The following is a 24,226-nucleotide window of genomic DNA, read 5'->3' on the forward strand; positions in this document are numbered from 1 at the left end:
TAGGGAGGAATGGTCAAAGCTGCATCTCAGAAGAAAATTCCCTTTTCTGAATCTGGAAGCTGAGCAATCCCTTGTCCCTGGGGAACAGGGAAGTAGTAGGTCCCAGGAGTCTGTCCCTGATGTGACCAGGGTCCACTATGTGGTAGGAGATACTGAGGACATTGCTAATCCAGGTAGGGTAGGCTTATTCTGACCTGCTGCCCATTGGCCTTGTTGGCATTGCTGGAACACTCCCTAACGTCCCTCTGCTGAATAATTTTCCTCATTGATTAAGAGAAAGTTCTCCCTCTGGCCAGGTAATCTAAGTTGTGGGAATTGATACAAATGGGATGGAGTAACTTTGGTATCTTAATTTTTGGGTTCTTACCAGGAAGAGCCTACAACCTTTCACCAGGGCAAGAAGTTTCTGCAAAACACATGCCGGCTTGTTCAAGAAGATCCTGTTGGGTCTGCTGTGTTTGGGTGAGGTACTAAAAATCCCTGGAAGTGAGAGACACATCATTTTAGGAATATGATGCTGTGTCAAGACGACTTCTAGACAGAAAGCAGATTTATCCACAAACTGATCTAAAGGGTTATATGCTATATAGGTCTTCATTACTGGTAGGTGAACTGTAATTTATTGAATTGCACTTCTAGGAATAAGTAAAATCTGAGAATAAAGTATTTTTCAAAACTGTACTGTTTGATAGTATTTCAGGGAATTGGGGCTTGTCTCTATTTTAGTGTCTTGATTTGCAGGGCATGGCTCTTGTAGTCTTTACAGGAGAAGCTTGTGGTATACATTCCTTATTTGCTGGCTTACTAGTAAGATTAAAGATATAAAATATTTTAAAAAATCAGAAACCTCTATTTAAAATACACTGTCAGTGATATATAGAACTTTGACGTCAATATTAGAGGTGGCTGGGATGATGACAACACAATTATATTTTGGGGGGAGTCAAAGAGCCATGGGATGAGGACCATATGACTGTACCATGAGTCCTCACTTAACGTCCTCGATAGGCCCTGAAACTTTAAACGAAACAACATATAATGAAACCAATTTTATGATAGGCTCATTAATGTAAATGAGTTACGTTCCTAGGCATCTCATCAATTAATGATACGACCAATATTGAATGAAATGATGGTATTTGAGGACCTGTAGTATTTCCTAGTAGTAGCCTTGTTTATGGGATTTTGCTCAAGAGGAAAGGCTAAAATGACTGGGGTTATAAAGTTTTAAGAAAAAGATGACTTTTGAAGAGTCTAATGGTGGGTCTGATCAAATCTACTCCCAGGGACAGAAAAGGATATCGGATAAAATAGAAGATATTTCATTCAAGACAAGTGAAAAAATGCCATATTCAAACTATTCCTTGGGAATCTTCAAGAAGAAAACAGTTAGCCATCTAACTTGGCCTTGAGAACTGCAGCTCAGTCTGACAACTGGGGCTGGTTGGCAAGGTCGCTGGAGGGTTTTTCTTGCTTTCGGGCCCAGACAGTCATGACTAGAGTTTCATTCACCACTGGGGAACTCTGACTTGATCCTTACTCTACACCTTCTCCTTTCAGCTTATACTGCCTACTTCTTGGCAGCTTGCATCTTGGATTTCCAGAGAGCACTGGCCTTATTTGTCCTCACCTGTTTGGTGCTCTTGGTTCTGGTTCATCGCCTTCTGAAAGGTTTCATTGGTAAAACATTAACAAGATGTCTGAAGCCCTTTAAAAACTCCCGCCTAAATGTTTGGATGAAATGGTGAGTAAGACAAGGATCTCAATATACCTGGTCCCCAAACTTGTCCCAAACCCCAGTCTGCTTCCCTCTTTCTCCTGTGGCTTTCAAAACCAAGGCTCAGAGAGCAAATGGCAACAGGCCTCTGAGCACTGGACTTCTGTCCAGTTTCTTGTAGCCTCGTGTCTCAACATTGCTAGGGGTGGGAGGGGTTAAGTTTCAGAGAAGAGTTTCAGTCTATTTCATTAAGCTATCAAATTGATTTGGTGGTCATATTTGTCTCCCTTAGTTCCGTGATTCTTTTTATGCTTTCCCCCCTCTAGTCCTCCAGGCTTCCTGCGCCCACTGGTGTCTTTTACAATTCCTAAGAATTTAATGAGCAAACTTACGGTACAGTGTATTCAAAGCTGGATTCAACAGTAGCCACAGCTCATTTAACTGACTATGGTATCCATGTGTCCTATGCTCACAGGCGCGGGGTGACAGAATAACTTCCAGATTCTCTATAAAGTTCCTCTTTTTTGCTTTTTTTCCAATAGAGGTGCAGAAAATAGGTGTTAAGAATATCTGCAGCAGCAATAATTTGTAGAAACAGGCCAAACTGCAACCTAAATTTTGGATCACTGATGTATTTGACACTGAGGAGACAAAGCTAAAAGGACTCTAATTGTTAGCAGGGTAGATTCTGGAAGCCCCTTTTCATTGACTTTAAGTGAGATGAGTTCACAGTGAGAATAGCTCCACAATTCAATCCTGACGTGTAATGCTTTTTATTGTCACTATTGTTCCTGATCTCAATGGACAACGTGCTCTTCTTTTTGTTCTGATATGTGAGCTCCCTTCCAACTCTTTTCCCTTGAATTGAATTGACTCCAACACTCAGACATGAGGAAGCCAGTCTGTGTGTTGATAAAGCACGTTTGGTACATCAAGGGACCATAGACCATAAGTAGTTGATGTGTGGCTTAGCTTTTACTCTTGCCCTTGGAGTTGCTGGATATTGGGTGGAGATCCATGGGGGACCATGCAGACTTTTCCTCCTTTTTAAAAAATACTTTGGTTATTCACTAGAACAGTCTTAAAGAATGAGTCTTTATACCATATCTTACTGATGTGGAAACTTGAAGAAAAGAAGTCATGTGATTTGTGTTCTCAGGTTGGACTCTTTCAACTTCATTCTGTGAGTAAAAGAGTTGTGAGTAAAAGAGTTGGGAGAGGTGGTAGCTAGGAAGCTACCATGTGAATGATTCTCAAGATATGTCTCTGTGTCTAATCTACTGAGTTATTTCACTTTTGATCTGGATGAACTTCTGTTTTTTAGAGGTAAGGTTAGTTATTTGTTATTCATTGACTGAGCTGATGACATGATCTTGGCATTCCTTCCTCAGGGTGTTCGCAGGAGTCATCTTGATTGGCCTTATCGTGTGGCTGGCTCTAGACACAGCCCAAAGGCCTGAGCAGCTGATCCCTTTTGCAGGAATCTGCATGTTCATTCTCATCCTCTTCACCTGCTCCAAACACCACAGTGCAGTGAGTTTGGGGTATGCGTGGTGGGCTGAGGGCCACGTGTTACTAATTACAAAGTGCACGTGTCACGTATTGATTACAAAGGCATAGACGTAAGCTCTTAACAATCTCTGGAATTTGCCTCTGACAATTTTGCTCCTCAGTGAAGTTCTAAAGCTCTCAGAGGCCCTAGACAACTTATTTTTAAACTGTAGATTGTGATCTATTAGTGAGCCTTCATATCAATTTTGTGGCTCTAGGCCAGTGTTAAAGAAAGAACAAAAGAAAACAAATGGAGAGAAAGAACATACAATATGAGAGTCAGCTTGCATTGTAAACAGTATTAAAGTTTTGGTTTATGATGCTTTTATTCATATGTATGTATGTGTGTCATCTAACCTGTAGACACAGTTTTAAAACTATATGGGCATTGTGGCTCTTTACATGTTACTGCCCTGTTTCCCCCTGTTCCTTAATCCATTTTACCCTAGATTTATTGTTAATATCCTAGGTTGGTTCTACACAGAGTACATGTACCCATGTTCAAAACTCCAACCAGGTAATGGGCAAGTAGGGTTTGGAATTCACATTGGAATATGTTCTTACTGGTCTCAGGTGTCCTGGAGGGCAGTGTTTTGGGGTCTGTGTCTTCAGTTTGTCTTTGGGATTTTGGTCATCAGAACTGATCCTGGATTTAATGCATTTCGATGGCTGGGAGAACAGGTTCAGGTATGAGAAACTGAATGTGAGGGCTCTGTTTTTTTAGAACCCTAGAGAAAGGAGATATGGGGAAAGCATGTGGAGATTGATCTGTGTCTTATTAATGACGGTGGTAGAAGGTCTGGTGGGAAGGGGAGAGTATACTGGGGTACAACTAATCACATGAATAAAGAGAACTGAACTGCTGGGTCCTCTGTCATTCAATGAGCAGCTCATGGGGACATAGCCTGCCCCCATGCTCTCACAGGGAGCCCAGCCTCAGTAGCAGCAGTAGGACCTACCCATGCATGAGGCTGACCCCACCTTCCTCTGTGTCCTCCCTGGCTTCACTCTTATTCACTCTCTCTCTCTTTTCTTTCAGACTTTCCTGAACTACACTGTGGCTGGCTCCAGTTTTGTCTTTGGGGATGTGCTGGTCAAGGACGTCTTTGCTTTTCAGGTCCTATCTGTTTTGTAGGCAGGAATGAGGGTCAGCGTGGGAGGAGGTGTGAAGCAGAGGATGAAAACGTGTGTCCAAGTGATCAGCCAGTCTATATACCAATTTGATCCTAAGAAGAGGATTTGATCCCATTAGCAGAGGAAAGAGTGTTAATCTCTTGCCTTTTGATCAGTATCATACTGAAATTGGAATAAAATAGGAGTGGGAGAGGGAGGCTCAGAAAACATCTCTTTGTGGCTTTGTACTGATGGGATAATAGATTTGTGATACATTTAAAATTTATTCCTAAACTGGCTTGTGTTTACATAGCCACTGAGTATCTACACTGTATCAGCTGCTCTTGGAAGCCTTCACGCTTAATTTAGAGGCCTGAAACACAGTCCATTTATGGCATGCACGAACACATGTAATGAACAGTCGTCCCCTCTTACCCATGGGGAATACGTTCCAAGACCCCTAGTGGATGCCTGAAACCACAGATAGTACTGAACCCTGTATATACTATGCTTTTTCCTATACATACATATCTGTGATAAAGTTTAATTTATAAATTAGGCAATTTCACAGATAGAAGATTTGTTCTTACTGTAGATCTAACCAACCTCAGCATATGATTTTTTTTTTCTTATTGAGAACTCTTACCTTTTCATTTCAAGGAAGCGCACTTTATGGCTTCTCTTTGGCATACCCAAATTGCCAGCATCGCTCCTCTTGTGCTTTGGGGACATTAAATAAAATAAGTTACTTGAACACAAGCACTAAGATACTGCGACAGTCGATATGATTTGATAACCTGGACAGTTACTAAGTGACGAATGAGCGGGCAGGTAGTGTACCCAGCATGTACACACTGGACTAAAGGATGAGTCACGTCCCAGGCAGGACAGAGCAGGACAGCAGGAGGTTCCATCACACTACCCAGAACGGCACACAATTTAAAATGTATGAATTACTTCTAGAATGGTCCACTTAATATTTTTGGACCGTGGTTGGCCGTGGGTAAATGAAACCGCAGAAAGTGAAAGCATGGATAAGGTGGGGATGACTGGAATAGCTCCCTGGTTGCCTGTCATTCTCATTACAGGCCTTACCGGTCATCATTTTCTTTGGCTGTGTGATGTCTATTCTCTACTACCTGGGCCTTGTGCAATGGGTCGTGCAGAAGGTGAGCCCTTCTTCATCAGTCAGAAGGCGGGCTTTCATCTTGTGACCTGTCAAGAAGCATGAAAATGACACTTACTTTGGAAAAATGCTCATAATGTAGAATTTAGAGTGTTAGAACCAATGTAAAAAGGCAAACTCTTCCAAGCATGCCTGATATCAGGTGGTTAGGCCCAGGCTTTCGGTGGGCTGAGGGGCAGAGCAGGAAGAGAAAACGGGCTGGACTGCCATTTCATACTGAGTTAATCTACTAGCTCTGGAATCCAAGAGTCCCGAGTTCTGATCCAGGTTTTGTTTGTAACTTGCTTTGTGACCTTTGGGTTTGTCACTATACTTCTCTAGGCTTTTGTTTCCTTACCAGTAAAATGGAGGAGTGGGTTTTGCTGGATACACTCCAAGATTCTTGCTAATGTTAATGGTTCAGGGCTTTATATCCCTTTAGATCGCCTGGTTTTTGCAACTCACCCTGGGCACCACAGCCACAGAGACCCTAGCTGTGGCAGGAAACATCTTTGTGGGTATGGTAAGTACCCTCAGGCCTCCTGATCTTCTTTTTTTCTGGAGAACAAAGAGTATGGCAGAAAACAGGTTGAGCAAAGTATGTTTTTCTTCTGAAAAGTCAAATAAACAAAGACGGTATGGGCAGGCAATCGCTGATGAAAGAAAACTCAGAAGCTCAAAGGAAACTCAGCTCATTGGTTTTCCCCTTCATGTGTAATAACACTTACCTGGGCATACTTACTGGGGACACCCTTAGCCATCAAACCCAACTTCTTACACAGGAATCTAGGGAAACATCCTGCTCTACATCTCATCCCCCTTCAGGGGCTATGAAGAATGTTTGTGCTATGTTCTGGTTTCTCCCTTGTGAGCCTTGTTTTCCAGGGTCTCTAAGGCGGCAACAGCTTGCCTTGTTCAGTGCTCCCACGAAGGCTCTTCCCCATAATACTGGTTTGATACACTTTTATAGAGTAGGCGCTCAATGCGGGCTATTGGCTGACTAGCTCGATGTTAGGGACAATGGCTTATCAAATTGACAAGGAGTGAGTGTTGAGGTCTCTCTCTCTCCCAGGGTCCTAGGCTGATTAACTGTTTCTGAGATGTTCCCAGAGTACTTTTTCACACTTCTACCACAGCACTCCACAGCTTGCTGAAATTATCCACAATCACCTTAGTTTCTTCTGCTAGACTATAAGCTCCTAAGAGTAGGAACGTTGCCTTGTTCATATTAATATCCCTAGCATCTAGTACAGCACTAGGCACATCATTATCACTCATTAAATGATAAATAACATTATCTTAGGTCGATGCCGGATAGAGTTTAGACACGTATGATTTTAGACATTGAGCACAAAAGAGGTATACCATTTCCCTTCTATTCATTATAAAATTTAAATAGATGAAACAAACATGTATGAGAACAATGCTAGCCAGGATATGATTAGGTGCCAGAGACAGAGTGGGGCAGATGCTAGGAGGGCCTAAGAACAGATCTTGATGCTGGAAGGGCCCCCACACTAGAGGGATGTGTCCCTGGGGCTGCAGTGGGCACTCTGGGGTGGGGAGTCGCATCCTCTTGAATCTGACTCACTTCTTGTTTATAGACAGAGGCACCTCTGCTCATCCGTCCGTACCTTGCAGACATGACGCTCTCTGAAATACATGCAGTGATGACTGGAGGGTTTGCCACCATTTCAGGCACTGTGATGGGAGCCTTCATATCTTTTGGGGTAGGCATAGTCTGTTTGATTACTCCTGGGTAAGCCCACGTCTGGATTCTGCAGACACTGATTCCTAACTCGGGCTTTACAGATTGACCCGTCATCCTTGATTTCTGCCTCCGTGATGGCTGCCCCTTCTGCTCTTGCCTTGTCAAAGCTGGTCTATCCAGAGGTGGAGGAATCCAAGTTCAAGAATAAGGAGGGGGTAAAATTGCCCCGTGGGTGAGTCCAATGAGGTATATAATTTGGGAGACGGTGAGGTCAGATGTAGAGGGTGATGCTTGTGGAATAAAAATAAGAGTGGTGCCTGTGGTGGCAGAGGTTCCAAGTCTCCTGGAGAAGGAATAATATGATTCTATATCCCCTCTTGTCTACTTCCTCTGCTTCTAGCTAATCATGTTGATTTTCTTCAATTGTTTAACCCTCCCACCTGCCTCTAGCTTCTGCATGCCTGTACACTCTGTCCTTGACGTCACTGCAATTATATGGGAATTAAATCTGATATTGCTTCAGTGTAATTTCCACCAAAAGTCTCTAAGGAACCCCCACCACCTCTCAAGCTGGTCTTGCACCCTCTTCCTGTATGCCTGCACCACAGGTAAAGTGGGATTTCTCTTTTCTGAGGGGCTGAGAGTAGTCCATATTCTTCTCCTCTGCCCAATAACTACAGGAAGGAGAAGAATGTTCTCGAAGCTGCCAGCAATGGCGCCACAGATGCAGTAGGCCTTGCTGCTAATGTAGTAGCCAACCTGATTGGCTTTCTGGCTGTGTTAGCCTTCATCAATGCTGCCCTCTCCTGGCTAGGAGAGATTGTAGACATACAAGGGCTCACTTTCCAGGTAAAAAAATTATATTGGTTGGGCTGTCCCTCTAGGGCAGCCGTTCTCAACTTGTGGGTCACGACCCCTTTGGGGGTCGAACGATCCTTTCACAGGGGTCACCTAAGACCATGGGAAAACAAAAATATATTTACATTACGATTCATAACAGTATCAAAATTACAGTTATAGAGTAGCAACGAAAATAATTTTATGGTTGGGGGTCACCACAACATGAGGAACTGTATTAAGGGGTCGCGGCATTAGGAAGGTTGAGAAACGCTGCTCTAGGGTGTGTTTAAGTTGTCCTTGCACTGTGCAAGCCTGCTGGACCCACAGTGAGCTAAAAGGAGCCTGGATAGAAGGGTAGAGGAGACTGAGTTAAACTCCAGGGAAAGTCCTTCAGTCCTGATCTGTGTTATTTGTTCTTTGTTTTCCTGGGATATCTGTTTCTTTTCACCTAGTTGATCTGCTCCTATGTCCTAAGGCCCATGGTTTTCATGATGGGCGTAGACTGGGCAGATTGTCCAATGGTGGCTGAGATGGTGGGGATCAAGTTCTTCATAAATGAGTTTGTGGCCTATCAGCAACTGTCTCAATACAAGGACAAACGTCTCTCTGGAATGGAAGAGTGGATCGGGGGCAAGAAACAGTGGATTTCTGTAAGTGACAATCCAGAAAAGCATAAATTGTCTGCGGGCAGACAGAAAGTGTTACACTAAAGATTGTTTCACACCCATGGATCCCTTAACGGTGTCCCAGGCCTAACCATGAAGAAAGCACAACAGGACACTTCTTAGCTCCAGTGCCAGAGCTACCCTGGGGTCTGTATGCTATTCTCCCCCGACATTCTGACCCAACTTCTCTCTATGAGGTAATTGTTGAGTCTTTACAGTTGGGCCAGTCTAGGGTGGACACTATTTTTGATGGTCTAAGGTTCCCTTCTTCATTTATAAGTTTAAATTGCTATAAATTGACCTTTTCTCTCTCTCTCTCTCTGCCCTCTCAATTATCTTCATTCCTAGGCCTTCTCCTTATTCATGGGCTTCAATAAGAAGAGTGTTGGGCAAAAAGGCCCATTGCAGTTTCCATATCATTATTCCTATAATAACTTAGGAAGTGATTATTTTCAGAGCATCTGTTCCATATTCCTTAGTGTGGACAAGATTGGGGTTTTAAGATCTATGGAGCTTCTGTCATGATTACATGACTGCACACCTGGGACTGAGTTTACTTATTTATTTTTGTTTTCCCTAGGTAAGAGCTGAAACCATTACAACATTTTCACTTTGTGGATTTGCCAATCTTAGTTCCATAGGAATCACACTGGGAGGCTTGAGTGAGTTAATTCATTTTCCCAATTACTCAATCAGCTAGCCAGATCCCAGCTTCTGTAGTAGGTAGTCCTGGTGCTTCAGTACAAGTTGAGACCATTAGAGAAGCTGATGTGAAATGGGGCCTCTCAGGAGGTAGTTAATTTGGAATTAAGGCAACCATGCCACCTGGCTATGCATGGGGGCCCAGGCTGGGTTTACAACCTCAGCTTCTCTTACTTTGTTTCCTTTCGATTAGAGGCCCCAAAGACCAATTTTACTTTTATTTTCCCTTTGAGGAAGATTACAATATTATTGTGCCATTAAATGGGCATAGTACCTATATAAGTAAAGATTAAAAAAAAATTCAGTAGCAAAGGTACTTTCTGAAATTAGGGTGCTCACCAGTTTTCTTTGCAAAAGTAGGAGTTGCACAAGGAATCAAAAGACAAATAAAAGTATCAGACACATAAGGAAGATAAACAGAGCAAGTGGTGTGAAGTGTTGGGTTAAAAGCTACAAATCACCAGGTGTGGGAGGAGTATTTGAAGCAGATGCAGATACAGTTATACTGCTGAATATACATATACATATATATATATATGTATATGTATATATTCATTCATACATTGAATGATGGTTGGAGGAAATAATATGAGGATAGTGGAGTTGTTGTAGAGGGCAGGGACAGGGAGAATGACTAGCAGACTTTTAAGAAGATCCAAGTTAAAAACAGGGTATAAGAAGAAATACACCTCAGTGTATCCATTTTTTTATGGCACTCATATTCTGGGGTAATAGTTAAGTTGCTTTATTTGGTAGCTGATTAGAACAATTTAAAGGTGAAACAATTTCCTTTCGGTTTATTTTTCCCCCTTTTGTTAAATACTTGTCTGTTTTGTTCTACTTCTGATACCTGATTACTGTCTGATTGTGAGACTGCCGTCTAGTAGTGGGATGTGCATCATGTGGCTAAGGCTTAGGTGAATGTTGACCTTCTTATCCTTCTGGCTCAAAGCAATCCATCTAATTCTGGTCCCAGCTTAAGAGTGCAGATATCAATGAGTGTACACCCAAGCATTTATGCCTGTCTGGAGCAACCCAGAGCTTTGCTTGGTCCAGATACATCTTGGGTATGTTCACAGAATCACTGAAGTTAGGGTCAGACACACCGTCCTTGACCTGGGAATGTCTGAGTTAATGATCCCTCAGGACTAATGTATATACACACTTCTTAGGGTACCACTGGTCGGCCTCTGGTGGTTAGTGGTAAAAATGCAATTCTTCTGCTGTGTTTTGTTCCTCTGTCTTCTTCTAAATGGGGATTCATGGGATATACTCGTTGCCTGGTGGGAAAGAGATCAAGTTATTTTATTTTGTTGTCTGCAGCATCAATGGTACCCCACCGGAAGAGTGACTTGTCCAAGATTGTGATCAGTGCCCTCTTCACAGGGGCCTGTGTATCCTTTATCAGTGCCTGTGTGGCAGGTGTGTACCTCAGCTTAGTCTCTTGGCAGAAATCACTTACCTAGATCCTGACAAGATCTCTGTCAGAATATTGATTTAACTATCCATCTCACAGATGCATAGACAAGGCACCTAATCTACAATGTTCTCAATTCACACCAAATCATTAAACGCCTTCAGGAACACGTGTGAAATATTCCCCTTAGTATCTGTGTCTCCTTTATCCAGGAATCCTCTACGTCCCCAGGGGAGCTGAAGCTGACTGTGTCTCCTTCCTAAACACAAGTTTCACCAATAGAACCTATGAGGCCTATGTGTGCTGCAGAGGGCTCTTTGAAAGGTAAGTGAGCCCCAGGATCCCTGCTTCCTTCTCTTGTATGCTATCCTCCACTCAGGAATCATCTGGGAGTGGAGAGAAATAAGGTCTGGAGGGTGATCATGTGGATGCTGAATAGAGTGTTTAAGAAGGAAGATGGGTGTTTGTGGTGGACTAGATCTGTGTTCTTTTCTCGTATTAGATGCATCCTCAGTGTTATCTTTAGTATGGACAAGTGACAGGTTTGACCTGTATTGGTGGGAGACTGAGAAGTAGAGGGGCAGGGGGAGAAGTATGGAAGTGTGGTTTCCCTGATAAGACGTTACTGCATTTATTATGACTGGAATATAGATAGGTTACAGATGAAGATTTGGCAATGGTCTTAAGTGGCTAAAAAAATTATGGGCTTCTTCGCACAGAAATGACCACTGAGAGAGGATAAAGTTGAACTGATAAAATCATGATGCATTCAGGCAGTGTAAAAATGAACTTGTTTACCCATTTCTGGGGCATTATAATAGTTTTCTGGCTCCTCATGTAAGGAGCTTGGAAGTCACCACCTCTGTTCTAAAAACAAGTAAAAAAACAAACAAAACTAAACGAGCTGAAAAATCAATAATTCTTCTTGGATTTATAAGGGAGGTGAGGACACAGGGTAAACCACTGCCCCACAATTGGAGAGACAGGTGAATATAGGAAGTCACGGTTACTGGAGCAGAGACGCCTGAGTGGAAACTGCTGCGGAAACCTAGACAGGGGTAGCCCTTCATTTGCTGGAGGATTAGTGAGGACAAGTCTGAATGTTAAAAACTTTGGAGTAATTCCCTCTGAGAGAACCAGAAGCTAACTGAGTGACTCCTACACATTAGGAAACTGAGAAAATACCCACACTGAATTGGGTAGAAAAGGGTAAGACTCAGTCTCACCATAAACTCCACACCTGGCACAGCACCATACAATCGAAGGGAATTCCCAACTCTCAGCTTCTCCCAGAGGAGTGAAGGGTTTGGACTGCACATCTAGTGGCCCGACTTTTCAGCATCCCCCCTTCGAGGGACAGGCTCCCCAAACACCTATGACAGCATAGGGGGCCTGGGTTCCCAAGTCCCACAGAACTATAGCAAGCAAAGAAGCAGCTCTTAAGGCAGTGAGCACTCACTACAGCTCTCCCTCAGGGCTCAGGGCAGAGTAAACAGCACTGAGTAAAAATCCCCATCTCCCAGTCTTTCCCTAGAAGGGGTTTGATTACATATTGTCCAAATTGCTTCCTGGGGGTCCAGCTTCTAATTGGCACACATCTAAGTGCTGACTGCAATCCTCCCCAGATTCCAAACAAGCGATGGGGAATCTACCACCTTCTCCCTCAGGCTTGCTCCAATGATAAAACCAGGTCATCAGCATCTCTCTGGCAAGAGCTCGTACACATGTCTGGTACCACAGCTTTTGTGGCTGCTGCCCAAGGGACAAGCCCCCAGGTCACCTTCATGAGTCCCACAGGATTATAGCAGATTAAAAAAGGTGTTGTTAATGAGTTGTATATATGAGTCCTCCCTGTGGAGACCCAGGGCTCAGTGCAGAAAGAGTAGACAAAAACACAGTCTTTCTCTGAAAGGGGATTGACTGCATACTTTACAAGCCATTGCCTGAGGGTCCAGCTTCTAATTAGCATGCATTTAAGGGATGACTATGATCCTCCCTGGAGTCCACTTTTTCCCTCTAGCTCACTCCAACAATAAAACCAAGTTGCCAGTAGCTTGCTGAAAGGAGCTTGTACACACACCTAATGCTCCAACTTTTATGGCTGCCACTCAAAAGACAGGTCCCCAAATCACCTAGCTCTGAAAGTAAACTGGGCTTGCAATTATGAGACCTACAGGACTATAGCAAACCAAGATGCAGTTTTTAAACGGGTACAGGAATACCCCACAAACACCCAGGCTCAGCACAGAGTGAACAGGCAAAAATACCCATCTCCCAGTTTTTCCCTGAAAGGGGTTTGACTGCATACTTTCCCAGATGGTATCTGAGGGTCCAGCTTCTAATTAGCCTGTATTCAGGTGCTGACTGCAATCTTCCCCTTTGGGAAACTAATGAAACCTACACTGAGACACACAATGACTAAATTGTCAAAAGTTAAAGACAAAGAGAATCTTAAAAACAGCAAGACTAAAGTAACTTTTTATGTACAAGGGAATGCCCATAAGACTATTAGCAGATTTTTTCAGTAGACACCTTGCAGATAAGAAGAGAGTGGTATGATATATTCAAAAGAAACAACTGCCAGCCAAGAATGCTTTACCTGGTAGAGTTGTCCTTCAGAATTGGAAAAGATAGTTTGCCAGACAAGCAAAAGCTGAAGGAGTTCATCACCACTAGACCAGTCTTGCAAGGAATGTTAAAGGAAGCTCTTCAAGCTGAAAGAAAAAGACACTAATTAGTAACATGAAAACATATGAAAGTATAAAACTCACTGGTAAAGATAAATATATAGTTAAAATCAGACTACTCTAATATTGTAAAGGTGGCAGGTAAATCTCTTATAACTCAAGTATAAAGATTAAAAGACAAAAATGTTAAAAAAATAATTACAACTATAATTTGTTAATAGATTCACATTATAAAAAGATGTAAATTATGACAGAAAAAACATTAAAATGTGGGAGGAGTATATAAATGTAGAGCTTTTATATGCATTCAAAGTTAAGCTATTGGCTTAAAATAGACTGTTATAACTGTAAGATAGTTTATGTAAGCCTCATGATAACAACAAAACAAATATCTATAATAGATACACAAAAGACAGAGAGAGGAACCAAATCATACCACTACAAAAAATCATCAGCTCACAACAAAAGAAAGAAAGAGGAAGGGAAACAAAGTAACTATAATAAAACAGCTAGAAAACAATGATCTAAATTGCAATAGTAAGTCCATACCTATTAATAGTTACTTTAAATATAAATAGACTAAATTCTCCAGTCAAAAGATATAGAGTGGCTGAATGGATAAAAATAAAGCCCAGCTATATGCTGCCTACAAGAAACTTACTTCAACTGCAAGGAAACACTGAAAGTGTAGACTGACAGTGAAGGGATGGGAAAAGATATGCCTTGGAAATAGAAACCAAAAGAAAGCTTGAGTAGCTAGACTTACATCAGACAAAGTAGACTGTAAGCCAAAAAGAGTAACAAAAGACAAACAGCGTCATTATAAATGATAAAGAGGATATAACAACTGTAAATATTTATACACCCAACATACAGCACCTAAATATATAAAGCAAATCTTAACAGATCTGAATGGAGAAATAGTCAACAATACAATAATAGTAGGGGACTTTAATACTCCCCTTTAATATAATGGATAGATCATCTAGACAGAAAATCAACAAGGAAACATTGGATTTAAACTACATGTTATACCAGATGGACCTACCATACATTTACAGAACAGTCCATCCAACACTAGTATCTCCCTGAAAGGAGCTTGTACACATACTGGATGCCCCGAAAATACAGTCTTCTCAAGTACACATGAAAATTATCTGATAGATCATGTTAGGCAACAAAACAAGTCTTAATACATTTAAGAAGGTTGAAATCATATCAAGCATCTTTTCCAACCACAGTGGTATGAAACTAGAAATCAATAAGAAGAAAAAACTGTCCACAAATTCACGAATATGTGGAGATTAAACAACATGCTCCTAAACAATGGGTCAAAAAAAAAATCAAAAGAGAAATTTAAAATATCTTGACTCATCACAAGGAATAAAGTTGTCACTATGTGAGGTGATGTATGTTAATTAAATTTATTGTGGTAATCACTTCAATACATATATCAAATCATTATGTTGCACACTGTATATTTAAACAATGTTATATGTCAATTATATTTCAATATAACTAGAACCCCCCTCCCCCCCAAAATATTGAGATTAATGAAAATGGAAACACAACATACCAAAACTTATGAATTCAGTGAAAGCAGTTCTGTTAAAGAAGTTCATAGCAGTAGGGCCGGCCGAGTGGCGCGATGGTTAAGAATTGGCTTGGGACGCCAGAGGGCCCCGGTTCAGATCCCACATATGAGGGCCAGTGACACTGCCCTCCACAGCTAAGATGCTGAACAACAGCTCAACCTGGAGCTGAGCTGCTGTGAGTCGCCGGCGACGGCGTAGGCTGCAGTCCCTGTGGCAGTGGGTTGCCATGGGCTACCGTATGTAGCCAGCAGCCAGCGTGAGCAGCCAGCAGCCGCAGTGAGCGGCCATCCAGAAAGCCAGCGACTGATCTGCCTCGCCCGGGAAGAGCGCAATGATGGTGCCAACTTGGGCCAGTGAAGCAACATCCTCCACAACTAGACTGAAGAACAAAAAGCAACAACAACTTGTCTGTTCCCCTTCCCCCAATTCCCCAGCACTGTTCCCATCCCCGCAAGTCCCCAATAAAAACCTTAAAAAAAAAAAAAAAAGAAGTTCATAGCAATCAACACCTACATTAAGAAAAAATAAATGTCTCAAATAAACAATTTAAAACCTCAAGGAACTAGAAAAAAAACTAAGCCCAAAGTTAGCAGGAGGAAGGAAATAACAAAGATCAGAGCAGAAATAATGAAATAAAGACAAAAAAGACAATAGAAAAGATCAATGAAACTAAGAACTGTTTTTTAAAAAAGATAAAAGCAAACCTTTAGCTAACATAAGAAAAAGAGAGAAGAATCAAATAAATAAAACCAGAAATGAAAGTTAAGATATTACAACTGAACACAGAAATGCTAAAGGCCATAGGGAACTACAGTTGACCCTTGAACAACACAGGTTTGAACTGTGAGGATTGAGTTATATACAGATTTTTTTTTCCAGTTGATTGCAGTTCAATGACTCAAGCAGTTGAAATTGGAGTTGTTCAAGGGTCAATTCCATGGTTGAGAATCCATGTATGCATAGGGCTGACTATAGTTTTATCTGGACTTTTGACTGCTCAGCAGGTTGGCACCCATAATCCTTGCATTGCTCAAGGGTCAACTGTAGTATGAACAATTGTATCCCAACAAATTAGATAACCTAGAAGTAATGCATAAATTTCTAGAAGCATTCACCTACCAAGACTGAATCATGAAGTAGAAAGCCTGAACAGACTGATTACTAATAAGGAGATTGAATCAGTAATCAAAAACCTCTCAAAAAAGAAAAGCCCAGGACCAGATGAGTTCACTGGTGAATTCTACCAAACATTCAAACAAGAATTAATACCAATCTTCTCAAACTTCTCCAAAAAAACATAAGAAGAGTAAACATTTCCAAACTCATTTTATGAGGTCAGCATTACCCTGATACCAAAGCTGGACAATGACATTACAAGAAAAGAAAATTACAGGCAATGCAAAATCCTCAACAAAATATTAGCAAACCCAATTTAACAGTACATTAAAAGGATCCTACACCATGATCAAGTGGGATTTATTCCTGAGAATGCAACACACACAACATACACAAATCAATAAATGTGATATATCACTTTAACAAAATAAAGAATAAAAATCATATGATCATTTCAATAGATGCAGAAAAAGCATTTGACAAAATTCAACATCCTTTCATGATAAAAACTGTCAACAAATTGGGTATAGATGGAATGTATTTCAACATAATAATGGCCATATATGACAAGCCCACAGCTAACATCATATTCAAAGGTGAAAAGCTGAACACTTTCCCTTTAAGATCAAGAATAAGGCAAGTATGCCCATTCTCACTATTACTCAACATAGTACTGGGAGTGATAGCCAGAGCAATTAGGTAAGAAAAAGAAATAAAAGGCACCCAAATCAGAAAAGAAAAGGTAAAACTATGTCTATTTGCAGATGACATGATCTTATATATATAAAACCCTGAAGACTCCACCAAAAAATTGTTAGAACTAATAAATTAATTCAGTAAGTTGCAGGCTATAAAAGCGATATACAAAAATCAGTTACATTTCTATACATTAACAATGAAGTACTGGAAAGAGAAATGAAGTAAACAATCCCATTTATAATAGTATCCAAAAACAATACTCAGGAAGGAAAAAATTTAACCAATGATATGAAAGATCTATAGAATGAAAGCTATAAAACACTGATGAAAGAAATTGGAGAGGACACAAATAAATGGAAAGGTACTCCATGCTTCTGGATTAGAAGAATTAATATTGTTAAAAGGTACAAATTACTCAAAGCTATCTACAGATTCATGCAATCACTATCAAAATTCCAATGGCATTTTTCATAGAAATAGAAAAAAAAATCCTAAAATTCATAGGGAACCACAAAAGACCCCAAATAGTCAAAGCAATCTTGAGAAATAAGAAACAAAGCTAGAAGCAGACAGCACACTTCTGATTTCAAACTATATTACAAATCTATAGTAATCAAAACAGTATGGTATTGGCATAAAAATAAACATATAGATCAATGCAACAGGAGAGAGCCCAGAAATAAATCCACACATATATAGTCAATTAGTTTTCAACCAAGGAGCCAAGAATATACAATGGGGAAAATACAGTCTCTTCAATAAATGGTGCTGGGAAAACTGGATATCCACATGCAAAAGAATGAAACTGGACCCCTATGTTACACCATACACAAAAATCAACTCACAATGGATTAAAGATGTGAATGTAAGATCTAAAACCTCAAAACTTCTAGAAGAAAACATAGAGGGTAAGCTCCTTGACTCGGTCTTGGCAATAATTTTTTAGAATTTGACACCAAAAGCAAAGGCAACAAAAGCAAAACAAAGTGGGAAAACATCAAACTAAAAAGCTTCTGCACAGCAAAGGAAACCATCATCAAAATGAAAAGTCAATCTACAGAGGAGAAGAAAATATTTGCAAACCACATATTTAATAATGAGTTAATATCCAAAATATACAAGGAACTTATAGGAACTTATATAACTAAATAGCAAAAATATAAAAAAAAACAAATTTCCAAAGAAGACATTTAAATGCCAACAGGTACACGAAAAGGTGCTTAATGTCACTAATTAGCAGGCAAATGCAAATCAAAACCACAATGATATATCACCTTACACCTGTTCAGATGGCTGTTATAAAAAAGACAAGCGGTAACAAATGCTGGCAAGGATGTGGAGACAAAGAAACCTTTATACACTGTTGGTGGGAATGTAAAATGGTACAGGCACCATGGAAAAGAGCATAGAAGTCCCTGAAGAAATTAAAAATAGAACTACTATAAGATCTAGCAATCCCACTTCTGGGTATATATTTAAAGGAAACAAAATCACTATCTGTACTCCCATGTTCCTTGCAGCATTATTCACAGTAGCCAAAGTATGGAAACAACCTTTGTGTTCATGGATTAAAAAAAATGTGATCACATTTTATATATATATATATATATATATATATATATATAAATATATGATGAAATGTTATTCATCCTTATAAAAGAAGGAAATCTGGGTATTTCCTGGCAACAATGTGGATGAATAATCAAGATAAATGAAATAAGCCTGACGAAGACAAATACTGCATGGTATATTGCTCACATGTAAAATTTAAAAAAATTGTTTTTTAATCGAACTCATAGAAACAGAGTAGAATGGTGGCTGCATAGGACCGGGGGTGGTGGTGGAAATAGGGAAAGGCTGGTATAAAGTTACAAACTTTCAGATATAAGATGAATAAGTTCTCAGATTCTAATGTATAACATGGTGACGATAGTTGATAATACTGTATTATAAAATTGAAATTTGCTAAGAGTAGAACTTAAGTGTTCTCACCAAAAAAAAAAAAAAAAGGTAAATATGTGAGGTGATGGATGTGTTAACTCAATGTTGGGAATCCTTTCACAATGTAGACATATATCAAATCATCACAATCTATACTGTAAATAGATTACAGTTTTATTTGTCAACTATACCTCAATAAAGCAGAATAAACAAACAAACAAACAAATAAGCAAGCCTGAACTGTACTCCTTTCTGAAGAGTACAACCTTACTTTTTAGAATAAATTCAATTCTCAATCACATTACAAGGCATACATTTTGCCTCAGTGATGTTTGGAAAGGAAATTCCTAAAAATACTATGGTTACGAATTGGGCACAGAAACAGACATATTATACAGGGTTTCTTCCTACCATTATTTTGGGTATGAATGAAAAAACACACTTAATTCTGTCCTATTTAACTGGTCATTGTGATTGAATCCATTTATAGGTTTATGCTTTTGTTTTTTTTCCAGCTGCTTAGTAAACTTCTTGATACGTCTTGTTGCATTGTTTTTATCTGACCTACTATGTATCTTTCTGGCTCTTCATTTCAGTACTTCTCTGAATGGTACCAACCTTCCTTCTTTTTCCGGTCCGTGGGAAGATAAGGAGTTCAGTGCAGTAGCACTTGCTAACTGCTGCGGACTCTATGCCAATGCCGTGTGTGCCTAAGGCTGGTCCATTTCCATAACAGTCTTGATCTTGACAGCTTTTTTATGATAAATGTATTTATGTATTCAAGAGTTCCCTCTGTACAGCTAACTCACTATGGTCTGTAACAGTAAATGTAAAACTTTCATTTTGGTTCACTGTATGGCAATAATGAAAAGTGGCATTTGTCTTTCTATTACTTGCCGAGCCAAATAGGAAATTCCTTATGGGCTTTGTCTGAACTTATACGTGAAATAACAAATATTATCATATCAAAAAATATCTTGCAAATCTTGCTTCTAGTTGTCATCTTAAAAGTTATGTGATGTGGTCTGCTATAAACGTGATTTGGTGTGTAATGTGTACTGAGGTGAAAAGCTGTATTTCTTGGTGTTTTGTGGATGAGCTGGGTTTATGGTACTAAAAGTACATATCAAATTTACATGAATATTAAGATTTTTTTCTCATAGTCACACATTTGTAAACCTCCAAACTCCTTAACATCATTATAAAGTAAACAAAAAAGTATTTCCTGTATGCAAACTTGTAAGGAACGTCCATTTCTTAAAGGACCTCACTTTGTTTTAGCATTCTGCCTTAGTGCGATATTTGCTTCAAGTTTACAGGGAATACTTTTAAAAACTGGTTTTCAGTGGGAAGGGGGCATTTTGCCTCCCAGGGGGTATCTGCACTGTCTTGAAACCTTATTGGTTGTCACAACTGGGGGTTGCTACTGACATCTACTGAGTAGAGGCCAGAATTGCTGCTAAATGTCCTACAATGCACAGGTTAACCCCCACAATAAAGAATTTTCTGGCCCCAAATGTCAACATTGTAAGGTTGAGACACCCTAATTGCAAATGTTTAATATATTTCTTATATCTAATATTATTTATAATACCAGTGATATATAGCCTTAAAGAAGAGTTTCAATAAGATGTAGGGTTCCTTAAAAAAGTTAAAAATCTAATTACCATGGCCCCACAATTCCATTCCTAGGCATCTACCCCAAAGAACTGAAAACAGGTATTCAGACAAGTACATGTACGTGCATGTTCGCAGCAGCACTATTCAAAATAGCGAAAATATGAACTCAGTCCAAATGTCCATCAGTGGCTGAATAGGTAAAAAAAAATGTGTTATGTATGTATAATGTAATTTTATTCAGCCAAAAAAGCATGAAGTACTGATATATGCTATGTACAAAGAGGAATCTAGACAACATAATGCTAAGTCAAAGAAGCCAGATACAGATTATTATTGTATGATTCTATTTTGTATGCTTCCATTTATTTGGACTATTCAGATGAGATAAATCCATAGAGACAATACAGATCGGTGGTGCCAAGGGCTGGGGGTAGCAGGGAATTGGGAGTGACTTCATGAGTATGTGGTTTACTTTGGGATGATAGAAGTGTTTTGGAACTAGATAGAGGTGGTGGTTGCACAACATTGTGAATGTACTAAATGTCACACCGATTTGTTCACTTTAAAAAGATTAATTTTATGTTCTGTGAATTTCACCTCAATAAATTATATATGTATATATATACATATATATATATATTATATTGTAGATACTCGTATGTTCCCTTAACTATTGTATGTTCCACTTCATAATTATCTGAGCTCAGAACCTCTTGGTCAAAGAATTCCAGTCTCCGTTCTTATCTTCTCTCTCCTATTTTTCAAAGTTGACATAAAAGAAAACGAAGCTTCAAGAAACTGTTTCTTGACATGCACACTGATTTTTGCCCTAGCCTGGTTTCTTTCTGAGAGGCAGCAGGATGCAGTGTTTGGTGGTACTGGACACTAGGCCAGATTACTTGGGTTCTGATTCGGGCTCTGTCACTTATCCCTGGGTAATCTTGGGCAAGTTTCTTAACTTCTCTGTACCTTGGCCTCCTTATCTATAAATTTGGGGATAATGGGACCTATCTTATAGGTAAAGGTTGTGAGGATGACTGCTCATTGTAAGCCCATCGTAAGGGTTAGCTACTATTATTACTATTTAACTTAAGGATCTGAATTCACGACTATCAATTTATTGAATTACGTATGCAATTCAGTTCACACAGAAAGCATGCAGCACGGAGGGAGCTCGTTATCTCCTTTCAGGGGAAAAGGCTGGCTTTCTAATTCTCAGTTTCCTATTTAAAGCAAATCTGGTCTAAACTCCCGCACTTAAGAGGGCTGCGCTGTAAAAGAAGAAAGCATGACAAAGTTCAACAGCATCACCTGCAAAAGAGCCTCACAAGCGGAAGGAGCAAACAGGAAAAGCCGGGACTGAATGCAACATCTGCAAACGTAACGCCGACTCCTGGGGCCAAGAGGCGCTCCCAGGCGAGCACCACGGTGTGGCAAACATGCGTATTCCGCTCTCTGGGAGGCGCCACAGGCGCTTGGCTTTCGCCAACAAGGGCCCCCAGGGTCCCTGGTGTAGGAGCCAAAGGCAGAGAGACGAGAGGAAACTGAGGAAGAGAGTGGTTAAGAGAAAAGCTAGGGAGGACAAAGATGAATGAGAGTTGCGAAAGGGGGCTGCGTTGGAATGTGTGAGGAGTGTGGTCAGGGGACCATGGGATGAGGAGAGTGGCCCTCAGAGTCGCTGAGTGGGTAAAGTCTATTCCCTTAAACACTAACCATAAAGCCTCTCTTGTGCATATTGTTCCATTGCCTGCCGTTTTTGCTTAAGGTGTGTGGACGGTTTTCTAGGGCAGTACATATATTTATCTCATTCGTTTTAGTGGCTGCATGGTGTTCCATGTAAGAAGGTACCTAAGTTATCCGTTTCCCTATTAATGGACGTTTACATTGACTTATATTTGGCCAATATTTTCTAGAAGCCTAACTGAGGTAGGCTGAAGTTTGTGTTTGACTCCCATTTCTGACTCTTCTATAGATGCTTGATTTACTCCTGGTGAAAGTCCTTGGCTAAGCTGTTGGCTGCCAAGCATTTGAAAGGTTATCACCTTTCTGGGAGTAATTGACTTTTCTTTTTTATTTTTTAAATTAAAGTTTATTAGGGTGACAATGGTTAGTAAAGTTACATAGGTTTCAAGTGTACAATTCTGTAATACATCCTCTATCTATCATCACATTGTGTGTTCACCACCCAGAGTCAGTAATTGACTTTTAAGACAGGAATAAAAAGATCTGGAGCCAGAAGCTCTGGGTTCAGAGTCCTGGCCTCCTCTCAAGCCATGTGAACATTCTCAATCTCTCTGCATAACAAAGGTAATGATAACCATATCTATCTTACAAGTTGCTAGAAAATATGAATTAATAATGCATATGAAGAAAACCACATTGTGCAAATGGTAAGGTGCTCCAGAGCTATGCATTTCACAAGCAGTTAAAGTGTAAGGACCTTAGAGAGCCTTTGCTCCTTTATACATGAACATTTGCTTGGCACTTATCACTTCTGGCATTACTTAATGAGATATACATGTTTGTTTTCTTTCCCCCATTTAATCCATACAACAACCCTTTGAGGAAGGTACTATTACTATCCCAGTTTTCTGAATGAGGAAAGATAGGCTTAGAGAGATTAAGTTGCTCCCTTAGAGTCAAGTAGTGACAGAGTTGGGATTTGAGCCCTGACTCGGATCCAAAGGCCTCGCCCTTAACCACTATGTCTATTCTCATACATCCCAGCCCTCGCTGTCTTTCTTGTGCTTGCTCCAGCCCAGTCCCTCAAGGTCCACTGGTTTAACTCAAGGGATCTCATCAACTTCTAACATATTTATACTTTCTGAACTACTTGCGTACCAATCATGTCCCTGCTGTGTGGCATCTTGCATTTTTGTCTCCTTTTGTCTATTGCAGCAAGTAGAAAAATGGTCGCTATAAAATCTGGTGATTTCCCTAAAGATTGAATTGTCTTTATTTAAAAGCTACTTTTACCAGCTCTCTGAATATGGACCTCCATGAGGGAAGAGGCCAAATCTGTTTTGTGATCAAAGCCCAGGAGCTCACACTGCCTAAAAAAAAAAAAAAAAAAAGTGTTTAATATTAGTTGAGGAATTGAAAAGCTCCAAGGGTTAGGGCCTGAATAACTGGGGCAAACTGAAGGGAGAGAAAATGTCTGCTAAATGAAAGAATTTACATAAAGTATAGGGACATGTTAGGGATTCCCTCACATGAGCCCCTGAAACCAAAATTGTAAGGTTGCTGCCTTGAGCAAAACCTCGGCAGTCAACTAAGGGTCAACTGAGAGAGACTGAAAACTGTGCACTCAGTGAAAGTCCTTGAAACTGTTTTGCTCCTCTTGAGCTGAAAAACAACCCTTAGACTAAGCATTTGTCCCATAGCCTTAGGGGCATTGCTATTTCCTACCACCTGTTTCTCTGTTATCTCTAATAAAAGACTGAAGTCAGCGAGGATGCGGGGTCAGACTTTGCTGTCTGTCCTCCTCCCCGTTCTCTGCATTGCATTTCTGTCTCATCCTTGGTGTCTCCGGTCGCACGTGCGACAAATGGTGTCCCGTGTGAGGAGCTTTCAGGACGCCAGGAGGCGGCTCCCCTAAGCCCAAGAAGGGATTTTGGATGTCAGCATCACCCGGTAAGGCAGTGGTTCTCAACCTTCCTAATGCCGTGACCCCTTAATACAGTTCCT

The 24,226-nt window shown here is 40.3% G+C and overlaps 1 protein-coding gene across 7 annotated transcripts in view; it reads left to right on the forward strand.

Moving 5' to 3' along the window:
* The window catches only part of SLC28A2 (solute carrier family 28 member 2), a 35,528-nt gene extending 11,915 nt beyond the window's left edge, over window positions 1–23,613 (forward strand). For 2 of the 7 annotated variants that reach the window (XM_019668663.1, XM_019668666.1), the window contains exons 4-18: window positions 371–462; window positions 1,561–1,744; window positions 3,109–3,250; window positions 3,842–3,955; window positions 4,308–4,385; window positions 5,470–5,550; window positions 5,989–6,069; window positions 7,151–7,276; window positions 7,359–7,489; window positions 7,938–8,106; window positions 8,550–8,747; window positions 9,343–9,424; window positions 10,788–10,886; window positions 11,094–11,205; window positions 19,516–20,248. In XM_019668663.1, the coding sequence (XP_019524208.1) occupies window positions 371–462; window positions 1,561–1,744; window positions 3,109–3,250; window positions 3,842–3,955; window positions 4,308–4,385; window positions 5,470–5,550; window positions 5,989–6,069; window positions 7,151–7,276; window positions 7,359–7,489; window positions 7,938–8,106; window positions 8,550–8,747; window positions 9,343–9,424; window positions 10,788–10,886; window positions 11,094–11,205; window positions 19,516–19,633 (1,807 nt within the window). In that variant the 3' untranslated portion in view covers window positions 19,634–20,248. Of the gene's footprint in view, window positions 1–370; window positions 463–1,560; window positions 1,745–3,108; window positions 3,251–3,841; window positions 3,956–4,307; window positions 4,386–5,469; window positions 5,551–5,988; window positions 6,070–7,150; window positions 7,277–7,358; window positions 7,490–7,937; window positions 8,107–8,549; window positions 8,748–9,342; window positions 9,425–10,787; window positions 10,887–11,093; window positions 11,206–19,515; window positions 20,249–21,772 lie in introns of those variants that run through there. The other 5 variants (XM_019668664.1, XM_019668665.1, XR_002126878.1 and 2 more) reach the window with 5 other exon arrangements.
* Window positions 23,614–24,226: the final 613 nt, after the last annotated feature.

Source organism: Hipposideros armiger, unplaced genomic scaffold (assembly GCF_001890085.2).
Source record: "Hipposideros armiger isolate ML-2016 unplaced genomic scaffold, ASM189008v1 scaffold_531, whole genome shotgun sequence".
NCBI lineage: Eukaryota > Metazoa > Chordata > Mammalia > Chiroptera > Hipposideridae > Hipposideros > Hipposideros armiger.